General features: G+C 51.7%; 10 protein-coding genes across 10 annotated transcripts; 6 read left to right on the forward strand and 4 right to left on the reverse strand.

The window, feature by feature from the left end:
- Positions 1-543: 543 nt before the first annotated feature.
- Positions 544-2,484, forward strand: MYCFIDRAFT_20982 (uncharacterized protein; the record flags this gene model as incomplete). The annotated part of the gene is made up of 4 exons (XM_007929699.1): positions 544-963; positions 1,050-1,278; positions 1,328-1,893; positions 2,050-2,484. Coding segments are annotated over 4 exons (1,650 nt in total), but the record flags the coding sequence as incomplete, so codon positions are not given.
- A 1,783-nt stretch (positions 2,485-4,267) lies between these two features.
- MYCFIDRAFT_46532 (uncharacterized protein) lies at positions 4,268-5,566 on the forward strand (the record flags this gene model as incomplete). Its single annotated transcript, XM_007929785.1, has 5 exons — positions 4,268-4,329; positions 4,383-4,426; positions 4,474-4,599; positions 4,656-4,847; positions 4,980-5,566. The coding sequence occupies 5 exons, from the start codon at positions 4,268-4,270 to the stop codon at positions 5,564-5,566; spliced, it is 1,011 nt and encodes a 336-aa protein (XP_007927976.1).
- Positions 5,567-5,936: 370 nt separating this feature from the next.
- Positions 5,937-6,335, forward strand: MYCFIDRAFT_46387 (uncharacterized protein; the record flags this gene model as incomplete). The annotated part of the gene is made up of 2 exons (XM_007929780.1): positions 5,937-6,063; positions 6,154-6,335. 2 exons carry the CDS (start codon positions 5,937-5,939, stop codon positions 6,333-6,335), a joined length of 309 nt encoding a protein of 102 aa, XP_007927971.1.
- A 330-nt stretch (positions 6,336-6,665) lies between these two features.
- Positions 6,666-7,223, reverse strand: MYCFIDRAFT_85212 (uncharacterized protein; the record flags this gene model as incomplete). Its single annotated transcript, XM_007930011.1, has 1 exon — positions 6,666-7,223. The coding sequence occupies one exon, from the start codon at positions 7,221-7,223 to the stop codon at positions 6,666-6,668; it is 558 nt and encodes a 185-aa protein (XP_007928202.1).
- A 684-nt stretch (positions 7,224-7,907) lies between these two features.
- Positions 7,908-8,647, reverse strand: MYCFIDRAFT_215755 (uncharacterized protein; the record flags this gene model as incomplete). Its single annotated transcript, XM_007930012.1, has 2 exons — positions 7,908-8,396; positions 8,449-8,647. The coding sequence occupies 2 exons, from the start codon at positions 8,645-8,647 to the stop codon at positions 7,996-7,998; spliced, it is 600 nt and encodes a 199-aa protein (XP_007928203.1). The 3' UTR covers positions 7,908-7,995.
- A 447-nt stretch (positions 8,648-9,094) lies between these two features.
- On the reverse strand, positions 9,095-9,844 carry MYCFIDRAFT_197725 (uncharacterized protein; the record flags this gene model as incomplete). The annotated part of the gene is made up of 1 exon (XM_007930013.1): positions 9,095-9,844. One exon carries the CDS (start codon positions 9,842-9,844, stop codon positions 9,095-9,097), a length of 750 nt encoding a protein of 249 aa, XP_007928204.1.
- Positions 9,845-11,182: 1,338 nt separating this feature from the next.
- On the forward strand, positions 11,183-12,057 carry MYCFIDRAFT_211679 (uncharacterized protein). The gene has a single exon (XM_007930014.1). It carries the CDS (start codon positions 11,254-11,256, stop codon positions 11,752-11,754), a length of 501 nt encoding a protein of 166 aa, XP_007928205.1. The 5' UTR covers positions 11,183-11,253; the 3' UTR covers positions 11,755-12,057.
- On the reverse strand, positions 12,025-14,909 carry MYCFIDRAFT_61171 (uncharacterized protein). The gene is made up of 2 exons (XM_007929852.1): positions 14,289-14,909; positions 12,025-14,235 (listed from the first exon to the last, which is right to left on the reverse strand). The coding sequence occupies exons 1-2, from the start codon at positions 14,596-14,598 to the stop codon at positions 12,323-12,325; spliced, it is 2,223 nt and encodes a 740-aa protein (XP_007928043.1). The 5' UTR covers positions 14,599-14,909; the 3' UTR covers positions 12,025-12,322.
- Positions 14,910-15,831: 922 nt separating this feature from the next.
- MYCFIDRAFT_197727 (uncharacterized protein) lies at positions 15,832-16,853 on the forward strand (the record flags this gene model as incomplete). The annotated part of the gene is made up of 2 exons (XM_007930015.1): positions 15,832-15,952; positions 16,003-16,853. 2 exons carry the CDS (start codon positions 15,832-15,834, stop codon positions 16,851-16,853), a joined length of 972 nt encoding a protein of 323 aa, XP_007928206.1.
- Positions 16,678-17,398, forward strand: MYCFIDRAFT_211681 (uncharacterized protein). The gene has a single exon (XM_007930016.1). The coding sequence runs from the start codon at positions 16,854-16,856 to the stop codon at positions 17,172-17,174; it is 321 nt and encodes a 106-aa protein (XP_007928207.1). The 5' UTR covers positions 16,678-16,853; the 3' UTR covers positions 17,175-17,398.

A 17,398-nucleotide genomic window follows, 5' to 3' on the forward strand; every position in this document is an offset into this window, starting at 1 on the left:
GCAGGCCGGCAGGTCCAGGAGAATAATAATCGCGCATGACTACGAATGCCTCCTGCAAAGCGTCGCCGCTCCACTGCCAGTGGCTTCGGAGCTTGGCTTACACTCCCGCCAAGGCCCGCGGTTCAAAGATTTGGACATCCAACTGCCAGCAGGTCCATTCCTCGAAGCGGTTTGTGCTGCCAGAGTGTCAATTCTCGCTGATCGCACTCCATCTAGCAAACTGGCCCAGCACTTGTTGTATCGCCTTTCGTGTGGCAATCGACCGACCAACCAACCAGTGCTAAGGAATCTAACACGCCCGGCGGCGCACCTGTCCACACGTGCAGCACTTGAAGGCCCTGCGCGAACCATCAAGAGCTGCTTTGGCGATCTCCAAACTTTTTCATGAGCCCTAACCGGGCCAGGGACAGCACTCCATTTCTCCAGCCGCGGGACAGCTCGAGCTTCGCTGTTTTCGCTTTTCGCTCTTTCGAATGTGTTTGACTGACGATTTCCCAAGGATATATCTCCCTGGATCCTTCGGCCATGGCGAGCACTTACGTGTGGGCGACGAGGTGCATTCCCGCCTTTAGCTGTATCGCCGTCTTCATTCTCCTCGTCCTGTCCTTCCTGATCTCGCCCTTCGGCAAGGGTACACCGGGCAAGCACAATGGCGAAGCTACCGTTCCACAGCTCATCCTCAGCGGCTACACCGTCCTCCTCCACCTTCTGTCGATAGCCTTCCCGGTGCGAGTATGCTGGGCGATGCGAGATGTCTTGAAGAAGATGAGAGAGGCGATTGTAGACACCCCGATCAGGTCAAGTGCAAGGTCTTTAAGCATCAAGACGGAGAACAAGGAAGAAATCGGACACCCAGTACCGTTGTTCATCATCATCCTGCCGGCATACAAGGAGGACATGTCCACGCTCGAGGAGACGCTGAGGGTATTGGGCGCGCACTCGCAAGCTCGATCAAGCTACCATGTAAGTGGTGGCAGCAAGAAATTGCTCATAGTTGGAAAATGTCGGCTCTTGAGCTTCCAAAGATCTTCCAAACTAATCGACGTTAGCTATACCTTGCCATGGAACAGAAAGAGGAGAATTCCGCATCCAAGGCAATGCATTTGATCAAGATGTTCGACAAGTCTTTCGTTCGCATGAGCTACACCGTCCATCCCTCAAACATTCCTGGCGAGGCACAGGGAAAGAGTAGTAATGAGGCTTGGGCAGTCAAGCAGGCCATGAAAGATTACGCCGACGATGCTGTGAAGCAAAATACCATCTTCACTGTCATGGATGGTAGGTGGCATGCGCATTGTTGGATCGATAACTATTGACATGGTTCCAGCTGATACTCACTTATCCTCGCGTTACTTTACTCACATCGCCAAGATGCACGTTGGACATGCCGAGACGAACGAGACAACCATCTATGTTCCGCCTTTGGTCTTCGATCGCAACCTGCACCGTGTCCCACTTTTCGTGCGAACAGCCGATATGATGTGGGCTGGAGCAGGCCTATCCAGCCTGTACGCCGGATCTACTGTCTGCATTCCAACATCAGTCTACTCCCTACCAATGATGCTGGTCGAGCACGTCGGGGGGTGGGACACCGGCCCTGGAGCAATCGGAGAGGACATGCATATGTATCTGAAATGCTTCTTCGCACTTTCTGGCAATTTGAATGTACAGATTGTGTACGCTGCAGCGAGTCAGTGCAATGTTACGGGAAGCTATCAACAAGGCATCCTAGGCTTTCTTACGGGTCTGCAAGCACGTTACAAGCAGGCTCTGCGACACATGTGGGGTTCTCTGGACACTGGATATTCTATTCGCGAGACAGTGAGCATGGTACAAAGGCACAAGAAGGCATGTCGAGGGCGATCAAAGTTCCCCTTGAGCGCACCAAAGTACGTCAGGACTTCTTCTCGTTGTGCGAATTTGCTGAGAACTGACCTTTCTAGCTCTAATTGGACCGCATTCTACACCAGCACTGGATTACACAAGTCGCTGATTCCCAAACTCGCCGATGGCGACTACGCGCCACCGAAGCCGATTGATTGGTACAAGGTGTACACGCTTTACCACCGACTTTTCGAGGCTCATTTCCTGCCAATCCACCTTTGCACGATCTTAGTCATCTCAGGCATCTACACCTTCGTATGCCCCAGCTTCTTGATTCCAACAGCTTTCAAGATGGCCTTGGACTTTTCCAGCTTCTGTCGCCTGGTCGGATTCAGCACTATGCTGACGTTCTTCTACCTTTACGATCGCTACCACAAGCTTTGTGTGGGCTTGCGAAAGGAAGAGATGCGTCAGGCCGGCATGTTGGAATATATGGAGGACAACGATGGCTTCACTCCGTCAATCTTTCAGTTCGCCGGACTGTTTGAGGTCGCGACGTTTCCCATCGGAGGCTTCATTTTTGGGGCCATTCCTGCGCTGCAGGCTGTTCTCAGCCATCTGTTCACTGACCGCCTGACCTATGTGGTCAGCCTGAAGCCACGGCTACCTGCATGGCAGGATCTATCCCGTTTGACACCGTGAGGCTCCCCTGCATATTTGATTCAACGCCGCGATCATAGCACTATAACCGTCCTATTCACTCGCATAGCGGTGGCGTAATGTTGGTGGGGATAGAATTGCGGAATAATCTTAATCATGCACATCACACTGCACGTAAATCATCAAACCTAAAGAGAGCGCATACTAATGTCATCTTTGCTAAAGATCCACTTACACCGCGACTCTCACGCGAAAAAGCCCGAACTGTCAGCAAACGAGCAGTCCACAAAGGGAGCAGCACCGTTCGCGGACCCAATCGGACGCCGTTTCGAACGGTCATATCAGCATTACGGGCATGAACGGTCACACGCATCGCCGTCGCATCTCGCATCTAATACAATTTTCAAAAGATGCGGATTAAAATGCCGATCCTACGAATGAGGAAGTTTGTCAGCACTGGCTGATTCTGTACGACAGCAGTCGGCAGCCACCCAAGATGACGCGTCTAGACACGTGCATCGCACGATTGCACGATACGAACCTTCACGTATCGACCTTAATCATGATAAGGTTCGAAGATCCTCAAGCGTCCCCAAGTCTACTCTCAAGGACAGGAACATCGACAGAGAACTGTACACCAAGTCTGCTCCGCTGTCTTCACTGCCCTTCTTGGGCCATAGTCACGCCATCGCCCTCTTTATCTCGATCGACTTCAGACTTGCATCGTCATCACAGCGCAGCGCCATCACACCCGCAACACAGCACAGATTGCGGTCGACAGAAGCTTTACCAAGCATGGCACTAGTCGTCCATGGAGCCTTTCGCTGCGAGGCTAGAACTGAAATTAGCACGGGTATTCTGGATTTGGCCTCATCGAGGTCAAAGTCCAGCCTCGGCTGGGCTGGCCTTGTGGCTTGCTCACTATGAGCTCGATCAGCGGCCCGTTGCACAATTTGCGATCAAGTCGTGCTCAGGTACTCACTGCGGATCGGGAAGTCATGGATGATGTTTACCAAGCAGTAAACACAGGCGAGGAGCTAGGCAAAAACGCACCGTAATCTAAAGACGAATGAATGACAGGACAGACCATTATATCGCTCTATTGTCAGCTTCTCTTCGCTCCTCCCCCTGCTCCCGCCTTTTCTGCTCGACGTCTTTCTCCATCCTGCGATCGATAGCCAAGAAGATGTACAAGAACGCAAGGCAATAGACCACTTTCAAGCAACCTGCCACAACGAACGCCAGCCAGAAGAGACCTCTGTCAGCCCAGACGCCAGTGAGGAACGATCCAGTTGCATTCGCCGCAACCTTTACTATGTTAATGATACCAAATGTGGCAGTTCGTTTCTTCTTGTCCGAAGGCGAAGATGCGGATGAAGCGTTGGAGGAGAATTAGTTTTACGTCACGGTGGGAGGTGAGGACTGTGTGTAGGCCGGTGGAGAGGAGGATTTGGTGGGACCAGGAGGGTGTGGAAGGAGTGCGAGACTCTAGCTCGGGTCGTGGGTCCTCGGTTTCAGCCATGATCTCTGATATCCAAATCTTGCCTCTAGAAAGTTGATTGCATGGTCGCTGAGATTCTGATCTGGCCAAGTTTGAGGATTGATAGATAGCATCGTTCCTGCTTGCCTGCGCAATGGCAGAATCTCGGCTATGTGGTGACGTCGGCAGGGAGCTCTTGAAACTTTAAATCGCAAGCTTGGCTTTGTTTGTTCTTGTGTAGCCTTGACTTGCTGTTGATGATTCTGAATGTTTGCGACAACGATTCGAAGAAGTGTGAACACAATGCTCTCTCCAGCGGAGGCATCGCCCTACTCGAGGGCTGTGGTAAATGCCATGCGCAAGCTGTGAGTCGAACTAAGAAGGGGAAGAGCAAGGGAAGTGTACTGACGGAGACGAGATATCCAGAGGCATTGGCGGATAAAAGCTTCGATAACACTGGGCGTAAGCATATCTCGCAGCATAATCTACCAAAAGCTGATAGTCTATAGTACTGCTTGAAGCACCATTCGACCCTCTTCGTCGCCAGATGAACTCGGTCTTGCTGACAGTCGACCTCACCAAGGCCGTTGCCGACGAAGCCATCGAGCGACAAGATTCCATCGTAATAGCCTATCGTGCGTGCAACAAATTGCCAGTAATAAAGATTGGTCTGACCATATGTGAAGCGTAGATCCGATCATCTTCAGAGGTCTCAAGAGCTTGACATTGGGAGATACCCAACAGCAGTCTTTGCTTCGACTAGCAGCAGAAGGCATCAGCGTCTATAGTCCACACACTGCTGTGGATTGCGCAAGAGGTGGCCTCGGAGATTGGTTAGCAGATATTGTGACTGGGACACCAACAGATCCATCCGAGCTGGACGGTCTTGAAGATAGAGGCAGCGACCCACCACCAGAGAATGGCACGCATGTTGATACGTCTGTGGAGAATGGCGCGAAGCGACCGACATACATGCTCCAACATCATCCATCTCAACTCTCCCTCCGACATCGAGCGCTCAACTTGGGCAATCATCAGCACAAGCGCTACCCGATCACCAAGACGTTGGTTGAAGGTTATCCAGGCGCAGGTATGGGTCGCATAATCCGTCTCGCAGAACCGGTCCCACTCATCGACATCATCGATCGCATTGGACTAGGTATGGGACAACCGAAAGGCTTTCAACTCGCAGTACCACAAGGAAAGCAAGCCAGCGACATCTCCATCTCCAGCATCGCGCTCTGTGCCGGTTCGGGAGGTGGTCTCTTCTCGCAAGCTGAGAAGAATGGTGAGGACGTGGATCTCTATTTCACAGGCGAGCTGTCACATCATGAAGCTTTGGCTGCCATCGAGAAAGGGAAGAGTGTGATATGCTTGTTTCATTCAAATACGGAACGCGGGTTTCTGCACAGTGTTCTGAAAGGACAGCTAGAGAGAGAGGTCAAGAAAGAGTGGGAGAAATTCAGGAGTAAGGAGAAGCTAAGAGACGGGATTCGTGAGGATTACCTTGAGGTTTTGGAGGATGCGAGTTCGGAGATTCATGTTAGTGAGGTGGATAGGGATCCTTATGGGATTATGATATCTAAGGCAGAGTTAAAGTGAGGTTACCGTGGAGCTATGGAGTTGAAGGGGTGTTGAGCGTAGGACAAGAGGCCTTAAATAGAGGATTCAGGTAAAGTGATAGCCTCAGACAGGATTTTGAAGTGGAGTTCTTTGAGTTCAGATGCGATGCCGCGTTGCTGTTAGATATCGTTTGCCGTGCTCAATTAGGGAAGCATTCCGTATCGACTATTCCAACATGTAGGACTCAGTTCAACCCCTTTGCACGTGGTCACCTTCTTGGCGCATGTGAATCTCGGACCCAGCTCCGACTCCTTCCGAACTTCGGATCTGATTGACAAACTTCAGGTGCCGTCATGCAATCTGATCCAACTCACCAACCTCCATTCACCACTACTCCAAAACAAAAAAAATGTCCGTTCAAACAGCCCTGGAACCCGAACACCCCCAACCCTCAACAACCATCACGCCCGAAACCCTCTCTCAAACATTACGAGAGAAACTCGATGCCGTACATGTAGATGTTGCGGATTTGTCAGGTAAGAAGCCCCGACCGAAGCGAGGCAGAGCTACTTCAAGAGTAGAATATGCATAGATAGCTAACTATTTGTGTGTTCGAATTTTTTTAGGCGGTTGTGGACAAATGTTTGAAGCGGTCATCGTTTCACCACAATTCGAGAAAAAGTCGTCGTTGGCGAGACATCGACTTGTGAATAGTACTTTGAAGAAAGAAATTGCAGCTATACATGCTTGGACGGCTAAGTGTTTTACGACGGAGGAGTGGGAGAGGAAGAAGGATGTGGGGGGTTGAGACTCGGAGGGGGAAAGAGAGGATTGGGATGAGGCCTGGCGTATGTGCATGCTGGATTGCGCGGACAACAGATTCGAAGACGAGCTTTTGGATATTTGATACAGCGGCACCATATGGGAGGAGTTCGGCTTGTGATGTGAAACAAGAGCGCGCTAAAGGCTGCAGAAATGCCATGTAAGTAGCGCCCGATCTTGCTGTCAACTTGGATGTCTAATCAGAATGAAAGGGAAAGCCTACTTGCCCGTACATCTGTGCTCTTTCTCGCGCTCAGGTGCGACGCATCATGGCAAGGCTCTCAGTGAGGCCCTAACAGCTTCAGTCCCAACTTGGCTACCAGCCGAATGGCGGCTTGACAACAACTTTTTCTCCCACCGACACTGACGTGATTACTCCCCTCGTCTTGTTGGGCTTTCCGCCCGATAGCTTTTCGAGCTTGTCCAAGACATCTCCAATGGTCACACCCTCACCATCCCTTGCATTGACAGTCTGGCCGCTGACGCAAACCCCTCCATGGCGTGTATGCAGCCACACCACCTGCGCTGGAGGCTGAGTGATGAGCATGTGGCGGAAGCTGCCAGTGATCCATGGATTGATATACTCCTTGGGCCGGTGTTTGGCTTTGATATGCGGGAAACCTGGCTTGAGCTTGCGCAGCTGGAAGACTTCAGAAGCCAGTGCATCGAATTGCGGTTTGCAGTCGGTATGATCAGGCGGTGGCGCTGGTCGGAAGAAGAGAGCCTCCTGCAGAAGAATCGAGTCGGCGATGACATCCTGCCATGTCTTGCATGTGCGTTGGCTCAGGAGTAATGTTTTGGTATCGAGGCTCAGTAAGATAGCTTGCAGTAACTCAACGGTGTGGAGCACCGCATGTGCTGCGGGCTGTGCCATCTTGTTGATGAGTTGCGGAGCGAGGAAAAGGAAAGGCTAGACGAGATTGGAGGTTGGGCGAGCCTTGTAAAGCAAGATGTGCGAGACCAAAGTGAAGCGAAGCGCTGGACAAGGAAGAGCATGGACGATATTACCCACCCTAGCAAACGAACGTGCAACCCGACACCCATCAAACGTCCTTCGACGCGCACAAAGCTTCTAAGATACGCGAACTACTACTACTACTACTATGGCGGCATCAACGGAGACAACGCCCACCGCCGCTGGCATCTCGAGCCCCGCCGCCGTTGAGAAAGGTACGTGCACTACTCGTTAAGCTACATAAACGTCGAAAAGCTTCTCCCATTCAATCAGAAAAAAGCACCAATGTAAGCCGCTGTTCAAAATGGCGCAATGGTAACGCGGTCTGATGATAAGTCAAAATTCTGCTAACTGCTGATTCACTGAAAAGTGATGACGAAAGAGGAATTTCGCTTCCGTCCCAATTGAAAAATTGGGGCGTTTCGTTTTGCTATTTTGAGGGATGTTTCTATCATATTATTCTTTCGCGCCGGTAGCTGAACGTAATGAGATGTTGAGTGAGGTGTTATTTTTGATGGTTTGGTGGCTGACTTTTTGGTTTTTTGATAGGGATGGCTATGGGTTCGAATTGCAGTGCACGCTTTCCCACTGCCGTATTCTCATCGTGAGACTCGCCTCTACTTGACCCACGTCGAGAAAGATGCCACCAGCTGCTCGAGCCGATCATACTCAGTCTAGGCCCTCCGTTCGCTCATGCCTTCTTAGAGACGGCATAGCTAATTTCGGCCAGCCAAACTTCTCCCCAGCTGCGCTCGTGCTTCTTCACCATCGGCTCGAGCGTGTCGACAAGGTCACCTATGGTGATGTGGCGTTGAGTCGCTCGGATGCCTTCAGTTTCGGAGTAGACCTCGGGTCCAGCTTTATGTGAAACACGAACGTAGGCGCGACGAACGCCAGGGCAAGAGATGTTCATGTGTCGATGGGTCGCGTTCGTCTGCAACCATTTCTTCAGCTTGAATGGCTGTGCTCTCTTGGCGTAGCGAGGCTTCAGGGCATTCTTCATGAGTGGCTTTATGCGAGGGTTGATGAGAATAGGCTCCTGCACGTCATCCTCGGAATCGCTATCAGTCGACCACGAGCGGGTTGCACGTTCTGCGGGAGACTAGTCAGAAGGGTGAAGGTCTGTTTATTTCAGAAGACTTACTCATCGTTTGAGCCTCCTTTGGATCCAGAGATGTCACCTCGAAGCGAAGCTTCTGCTGCAAAGGCTTCGATTCCGCGATCACTTCGCGCCACCATTTGCAGACTCTCTGGGCTCGAAGGATGCCCTTGACGCCAAGTGGCAAGACTATCATTTCGAACAATTCGACCGTGCCGAATGCTCGCTCTGCTGCGGTCGCCATTATTGCTGAATGGTGCCAGTGTTTCGGAAATGAAGTTCGACAAAAAAAAAAGGATGAAGCAGGCGGAGACTTCTTGGCATTGTCGCAGACGCGTGCATGGCAAGAGCGACTGACCCTTCACTTCATCCGCCTCGGAACTCATAGACATTGCGCGGGATACAGGCTCCTCAATTGAAGAGAAAATTACGTGCAGTGAGGGGCCATAATTCCAGAGGGCCATCGCTCAAAGCCAAGTGATAGAAGCTGGTGTCATAGGCAATCTTACCAGAGATGCCGTGAGCTGCATCGCAGCAGCAACTCGACAGATCTGCAGACGAACACCACACTAGCTTATCTTCGCGAATTGTGTCTAGAAGACTTGTTGCAAGCGCAGATCGCGACGTACGAAGCAGCAGCTGTATTGATTCGAGGTATCAGAGCCGAAAGATGAGGGCTATAGAACTGCATTCATCCATCAACTCTGTCCGCATCGCGTAGTTGGAAATAGTCCAAAAATCCCGCCTGTCTTTTCATCCACTTCTCTAACACTATTGAGGCGAGCATCGCCGTGGGCTGCATAGGGCCCTCCTTCTTGCTGGCACTCGCTGGCTTCTGTACACTCCTAGCCCATGGACCGTAATCATCCTCATTCTGCTTCAATTGCTTGACGCCCAACATGAGCTTTTGCATTCGGCGCTCAATCCGGCCAAGGAGTCCTCGACACTTGTTGATCCTATTAGCGACTGACATAATGGCGCTGTCGTCGAGTCCTTCGGTGATGAAGCCTTGTATTTCCCCTAGCAGGTCACAAATTTCGTGCCACCTATCGAAGAAGGGATCGTCCCACCAGTCGCAAGTGCGGATTCCAAACTGCTCGTGCGCTAATGAGATGTATTTAATATCGGGTCGCGACCAGTGCGCCTTGATGGCAACATGAATACCATGATACTCGTAGCCCACGTTCTCGTACTGCTCTGATGTCGACTCGAGGTATTGCCTGATGTTTTGGACTGCGGCGTCTATTCGAGTTGGCCAGTCTTGAATATTCTGGCACTCGGGGCGCGCGCATCTCCAGTTATTGTGCCGGTATTTGACGGTCGGCTTGGTCCAGAGTCCAAAAAGGCTATCGTCGTCGGGGATTGGTGAAGGTGTGTCAGAAACCGAGTAGATGGTGAAGTGGAGGCAGCTGTATGTCACGAGCTCGTATCTAGGCACCATAGTCGATCGAGCGTTGGGTGTGTGTGGTCTTTACAGGTGGAAAGTAAGCTCTTAAGCAACAGGTGACAAAATTCATGATCGGCGTGAGTGTTGCCTGCTGGTGCAGTGAATGAAAGTAGTCCATATTCTGGAATTCACGAGTTAAGTCTTACGTTCTAGGAGGTACTTCACTCACAGATATTTCATCTGACGTGGTATGTGATTTTTGAATATCGTGCAACGACGCGCTTACAGCTCTCAACCTTTCGTCGCCACGTTATGTCAATGGCCAAATTGAACGATTCGAGCATGGATGCGATTGTACCAAACGGTCGTCCAGCTCTGTATCCTAAGGACCGTTGCGTTTCTTCGAATGTGCTTCATCTACCACGTATTGATTCAGGTGCAGTGTCTTGGGGCGAGCTAGGTCGCAGGCTTGTCGCACCTTTTGGTCATTGTCTAGATGAGCGGAATTGCGAGCGTCAGTCTCGATGAATATGACTGTATGAAGCAGACTGGCAGTATTCCATAATGACTGCCCAGCAACCTTCTCAACAACAGAAGCTGTTGCTCGCGCGCCGTCCGAAGGACATTTCTTGTCTGCGATCGCACGTGTCTCAAACAGCACATTCGAGTAGCGCGGCAATGGAGAACGAGCGTGTTCTACCCAAGCATGAGAAAAATGCTATCGTGACCTTATCGAGATGTATGAATGAACTGTGTTGAAGACGCGACAACGACATGGAAGCGACGTTGCTGGGGAAAACGCCAAGACCGAGATCCTTGCCGGGCCGTCGCCAGCCGCTCGCAGCCATCTCCAATCACCACCCGCCTCTTGCCTTTCTCTTCCCATTATTCATGCAAGTTGCATGGCTTTCTGACAGCATGGCCTTCCACAGCTCCAGCTGAAATCCTGTATGGTCAGCGAGACATGGTCAGCGAGCAGCCGCTCTCGTATTCCCATCATCACCATCGCCATCGCCATGCGGTGTGTCTGACTACAAACAACGACACTCGCTGTCCTGCCTTACATTTGAACCTCCCAGAACCTGGAAACGTGATAGCAAGCTGACCATCAATCGCCAAAGAAGCATACCAATAGCCTTTGCTTGGCCGGAGGCTGAGGGACAAGGATGGTGTACCTCTCCCGCCACTCTGCTGTTTCATCCGCATCCTGTATCGTGTGCCATGCGACCATATCAGCCGGCCTGGAGTGTTTCTAGCCTGGACCAAAGCGTCGCACGTCGGAATTTTCCCTGTCATGACCACGACAGCACGAGCTAAGTGTTGTGACGAGCTTACAGACTCACAGATATACCTGCCACCTCCCCACAGCAGACCTCCCAACCTCTCGTTGTTGTATACTTTCACTTATTCTCTTTCGTTGTTCGGGCACCCGTTGCCACTCCACGTTTACACCACGCACAACCATGGAACACTCTCCAGCTGTATGCCTACGACTGATCTCCGATAATCTCTCCGAAGTCGACCATCACTGCTCATTATGTCTCTTCTTCCACGGAGCAGATAAGACTTGTCGCCACGAACCATCTTCTCCTCCCAAAATTCTGCGATCAGAAACCCCATTCTCGGATTGCTCTTTCTATACATGCCGGACAGCTGCGAGCAGTATATCGACCACTTCGCTTCAATCGGACAGCTCAGGCAGCTCGACTAGCACGATCAAGGCACGCATCCACATCACTACACCTGCTGTGAAACGACAATCGCTGCGGAGAAAACAGTCGCCAACCGATGCGTCTTTACGGGAACTGAACCACAGCCAAGAAATTCTCATAGATCTTCGAACAAGACAATCCGAGGAACGTCTTCAGGCTGTGTACGAGAGACAGATCATGCAGTACCTCCACTCAGACATAATTCGGAGAATCAGCTTTGATGATGGAGACATTTGGACGATTGAAGAATGAAGACGAATTACGACATTACGCCTGTATGAGAATCCGACTACTATCTACATGTACATCTTACAATAGCATCACTACCAAAAAGCCACTAGCGAATGTGTTTCTGACAGGGAGTTGGCCTCGTATTTTGCCAATTCTGGCGAATCCTTCTGCGGACTTTGGAGGACACACATGTAGGTTGCTAATAGCACCTGCATAAGATGCTCGGCCTTGCCACCGACAGAAAGGGCAACGCAAAATAGGCCAGGAAGGCAAAATCTGAGAAGCCTCAGTAGAGGATTATGCAATTTCATTTTCATTCTCGAATATCTATTCACTTCCAACGTTCCGAATCACCGTTGTCAGGTTCCTTCAAATTACCAAAAAAAATATATGCAATGCAATGCAATATGCCTCTCTCTCTCTCTCTCTCCCTATACACGAAAAACAAGCCCAGATGTCGTAGGCCGTCATTCCCATACGATATGTGACAGCCGTAATTTATAGAAAAAAAAACTCCACTCCACTCAACTCCCTATACAAATGCCAAAAAAAAAGAATTGCCTAAAACACACACGCGCGCCAAAGACAATCATACCCCTCGCGTCCCAAAATTCAGTTCTGGTAACCTAGGTTCGCGAGAATTCACTGAAGACCCTCGACTGTGATCTCGATAATGATTATAGCTAGGATCTCGAACTCCCATATCTGCAGCCGAAGCGACCAAACGGTCGTCGTCCTGGTAAGTGGAAGGTTCTCTATGCGGGGAGTCGCCTCTGTTGACGACTGGATCGTAGCGACCTCTATGATCAGCGAAAGGGGAAGAAGAGACGAAGGGAGCCGCGGTTTTGTATGAAGGTGGGCCAGCGTGTTTGACGTCGCTGGTCATGAGGAGACTATTCCTTGCGTCGAGAGGGGTGAGGTTATCGAGGTCGCGGTTCAGGCGTTCTTTTTCTTTGCGGGCTCGGCGGTGGGGGTTTTCGCGGACGCAGGTTATGATTGCGTTTACGGCGATGAGGATGGCGAGGATTCCGGTCATGACGGATTGCACTACGATTAGGACGACGCCGGTGACGGTTTTTGTGGTTTGGCTTAGGCCGAGTTCTTCGACGAAGACGAGGACGCAGATTACGGAGAGGACGCGGACGGTTTGGATTACGATGTTGATCCATTTTCCGCTGGTTCGCTGGTAGGGTCTGGTCCAGAGGAGGAGGGCGAGCATTAGGGCTTCGACGATGAGTTGGCCGGCGACTTGGACCATTCCGTGCCCGTTTGCGCCGGCGATGATGCAGCCTCGGACGAACATGTAGATGATGGCTGGGATGAAGATCCACCAGTAGTTTTTCTTGAAGTTGTCGTAGAAGAGGGAGTACTTGATCCAGACATCCTTGTCTTCGTAGAGTTTTGAAGTGTCGCCTTCCATTTTCTTGTACTGTCGGGCTTTGGTCACGACTCGCCAGGTAAAGCCACCAAGCACAGCAGTAAAGAGTCCCAATGTGACACCAGCCAGCACTTTCGCAGCCCATGAATCACCGGTAGTGAATTGATAGACGCACCACATGGTCCACACCCCGTAGAGCATGAGAACCAAATTGATCTGTGCCTTGGCCATGCGCCACCAATATCGCCTGCGCCAGGATTCCATGCCGTGTGAGAGCTTCCCGAACATTGCCCATGCCTCCAGAATGCATTTGCCAAGAAGAATGAGGACGATGATAGCAGCCACGACAATGGCCCAGACCAGAAGCACCGTCATGAAAGTGTTTGCCGAAGGAATCGAGAGCTGTTCGACGTAGGCCTGGATTCCGCTCACGAACTTCTCGTCCTTCGTGCTTTCATTTGTGGTCGAATTTGAGCTGGAGCCGTCGCCGCCAACTGTTGACTCTGTTCCATTCACATTTACTGTCGTACCATCGCGAGCCCAGAGAAGGGCAGTGTTGAGAGCTCGCTTCGTTAAGCTGGAGTTAGTGTAGCCATCGTTGTAAACGAGTGTCGCGTTGTTCTTGAGGTCTTCGTAGCTATTGTCCGTAATGTTGCCTCCAGTCTTCGCGCGGAAGTTGTCGATCGCGGTCTGCATGGAGCCCCATTGCACAAGTCCGCAAGAGAAGCCAAAGTTGGTCGCAAAAGACCGGTACACTTTCGGATACTGAACGCTCAACATTCCGTTCATCGCCATGCCTTGAAACCAACCAATAACTTCCGTGAAGGTGGGCGATGAAGTTGCTGCTCCTGGATGTCCTCCAGCAGCGACCGCGCCGACCGCCGAGAAAGCAAGAGCTGCAGCCGCGACACCAGCTGCTGCGTATGTGACGGAGGGCATGCTGGCAGTGTGTCCATTGGAGATACTGCTTTGGATACAAGCGATCTCTGCACCCGACGAACTCTTCACTTGCAATTTCACCAATCCGTCGAGGTCGGGTATCGAGAAAGCGATGGCTGGGATCTTACTGGCGTACTCCTCTGGTATTGTCTGCTCGCCTTTTGACGAGAACGAGCCTGCCGGCACTGAAAGGTCATGTCAGTACGGTTGTTTTTGGGGATGATATATCTTCTCTTACCAGGACACATTTGCGACATGTTCTCGTCACAAGGATTGAAGTCTTTGGTGTATACAGTCTTTCCGTATGCGCTCACTTCCAGCTCCAGCGTGACATTCACCTCCGATGCACTAGACCCGGCGACATCGAACGTTATCCTTCTCGTATGCTTGTTGTATGAGACGTCCAGTGCCTGGACTTGAATGTCTGGGTCACTGCTGCAAAGACTGTATCCATCTGTTGATAAGACATCCCCAGCCAGCACGCTGGCCGGCAGCGCGCTGAGGAGACATAGAGGAAGAAGTCGGCGTATTCCTACAGACGACCGCATTGTCGCGTGCTCAGACTTTCGCCTCGAAAGATGTGCCGCCCCTCGAAGGGTAAAGAATGTTGTCCCAAGCCTGAACAGTGGGATGAGATGGTCGCTCGTAGAGAGCTACACCCAGGGCGGCGATCGCTCCCAAGGAAGTCGTGTTCCAGAAGATGTTCGGTGTTTCGTAATAACTTTGCCTGAAGGCTGGCCCCTGTTTCTTTGGGTCCACAGCTCTCACAAAGAAATCCAGAAGTGTGAAAGCAGTGTGGCTAAACGAATGTCGAAATGGATGAGCGATGCAAGATAGAAACAAGAGCAGGACTATGGCACAAGACAGGTAGGTAACTTGGAGAGAAATGCAACGCGGAGTGGTGAAAAGATACGAGAAGGTGGCTGCGTAAACCCTTTTGCGATTCATGATTGGGCAGGGAGGCCTCGCGTTCACCTAGTGGCAAGTGCGCACGCTCCCTTCTAAGAAAAGATCCGTGACGGCGTCTCCACTGTCCAGTGTCCACCAGTGCCCTCCACACTGCTGTCGAGGTCTCAGGTTCTAGAAGTGCAGAATGCAGATGTGATGTATCCCTCTCTTGCTGAAGAATGCACGCGTGTCCGTACACATCACATCGTGCTCGACGCTGCACCAGCGACGCAGATCTTCCCACCACATGCGTACCCTTTTCAACGTCTCCATCGGCACGGCATCACTGACGCCGTGAGGCCGACTAACGCGCCTATTCTTCCTGACTGCAATTCCTCTTCCTGCAGAGACTTGTGGCGCTGCTAAGCCCCGTAGAGTCGCGGATGAGCCCGAGCGGTTTGACACGTCGTCGGCAGCGCGCTGCACGGCTTCGTCTCCCGTTGGCATGTTGCGTGGTCGTGTTGCTTCGCTGCTGAGCATGTCATCGCTGGCCTTATGTATACCGCCAATCGTGAGCGCGACACCAGCAGCATGTCTCGCTGCGCGCGTTTCTGATGTGAGAACAGCAAGTCCGCTCGATCTTGGCGGCCCAGGGCCTGCCTGGATTTAGCTTTGCTTTGGTGAGTGGCTCGTGGGACACACAAATCCCTCGAGCCAGCCGCAAACGTGCGGGCCAGGCCAGGCCACCGCGGCAAGCTTCTCTCGCTCTCCGCCGGACTTCAGGTGTCTAGGGACGTCAAACATCACAAAAAATGTCCGGACCTGTGCTGCTTTCTTGTGTTTGAGCATCCAGAATCAGGAAGGCACGTTGCAGGCCATCCACACTTGCCAAGATGGGTGGTGCGCCAAAGCTGCTGGCGATCGCTGACATTCATTTGTCCTTCAAGTCCAACCGGGACGAATGGGCCAAGTTGAGGATGCACAAAGACGACGGGCTCATTCTCGCGGGTGATGGTATTGTAGTCTCGCGTTCCGTTACTGCTGCTGATGGCTGATGGCGACAGTGGGCGAAAGCCTGGAGCATATGCAAATTGCGTTCCGGAAAGCAGTCCGGAGATTCAAGACGGTGTGGTGGTGCCCGGGAAACCATGAACTGTATACCTCTTCTTCGCCCTCTTTGAAGGAAGAAGAAAGGAAGCTGCGGGGAGAAGCCAAGTATCGAGCTTGTATCAAGGTGGCGAGACATTACGGAGTGCTCACGCCCGAAGATGATTTCGCTACGTGGCCGTACACCAGTGCAGAGGGCTCCCAAGAGCGGGCTCTGGTATGTCCCATCTTTACCCTGTACGATTACAGCTTCCGACCGGACGATGTGCCACGAGAGAAGGCCTTGGACTGGGCGTTAGAGGAAGGCATACAGGCCACGGACGAGAAACTACTTCATCCGGATCCATATTCGAGCCGCGATAACTGGTGCACAAGACTGGTGTCGGAAGCAGAAGCGAAATTGGAGAAGGCTGCTGCGTCCGGATTGCCTCTCATTATAATCAATCATTGGCCACTGAGAGAAGACCTCATATTCATCCCGCGAGTGCCTCGGTTCAGCTTGTGGTGTGGGACCAAGGAGACGCATGACTGGCACACTCGCTTCAATGCGAAAGTCGTTGTGACTGGCCATCTGCATGTCCGAAGAACTGACTGGATTGACGGCGTGCGATTTGAGGAAGTGAGTCTTGGCTACCCGCGGCAGTGGCAGGACGCGAAAGATGCGGGAAACGACATCAACACTTTGCTCCGAGAGATCTTGCCTGGTCCGGTAACTCCAGTCCGAGGGCAAGAGCCACCCACACAATATTTTCGCATTGGCATAGCCGAAACTCCAAGCTGGGCACTAAAACCGGAATGCTTGGGCTAGATGTGGGATGACATGTTGTCAAGGTCGAATTGCGCACATATCTCTCTCGATGAGGCACGATTGATGAATCTCATGAAACGCCTCCGATTGCAGCTGCTAAATCGACTAGCTGCATTGAACTTGGAACGCTTCGCGTCGCAGCAACAAAGTCCCGCAAATGCGCTCATCTCGACCGCTACAAGCGACAGCGGCCGTTGCTTCACTATACAGCCACGCAGCACGTCAGCGGAAGGTCGGAGGAGGAAGCGTATGGCAAAGAAAGGAAGTCTCAGGGAGAAAGCAGATCTGAGACTTCAATGTGTATTGACAGAACTAAGTTAAAGAGCGCTGTGAGACCTGTAGGCTACGGTCTGGCACAGCGTAGGAATCTGTATGCACAGAATACATGCCTCTGATGATCTTGAGGCAGTATCCCTCCAAGGTTGGAGTGGAGCAGGGAGCCAGAGCTCAAATTATCTTCCGTTCACCAGGAAAGGAAGTCTCGTCCGGGGGGGTCGCGCACGTCTTTGCTTAGCAGGATCAAATCAAAAGCTCTTTCAATCCTG

The sequence above is a fragment of the Pseudocercospora fijiensis genome, assembly GCF_000340215.1.
Source record: "Pseudocercospora fijiensis CIRAD86 unplaced genomic scaffold MYCFIscaffold_6, whole genome shotgun sequence".
Lineage (NCBI taxonomy): Eukaryota > Fungi > Ascomycota > Dothideomycetes > Mycosphaerellales > Mycosphaerellaceae > Pseudocercospora > Pseudocercospora fijiensis.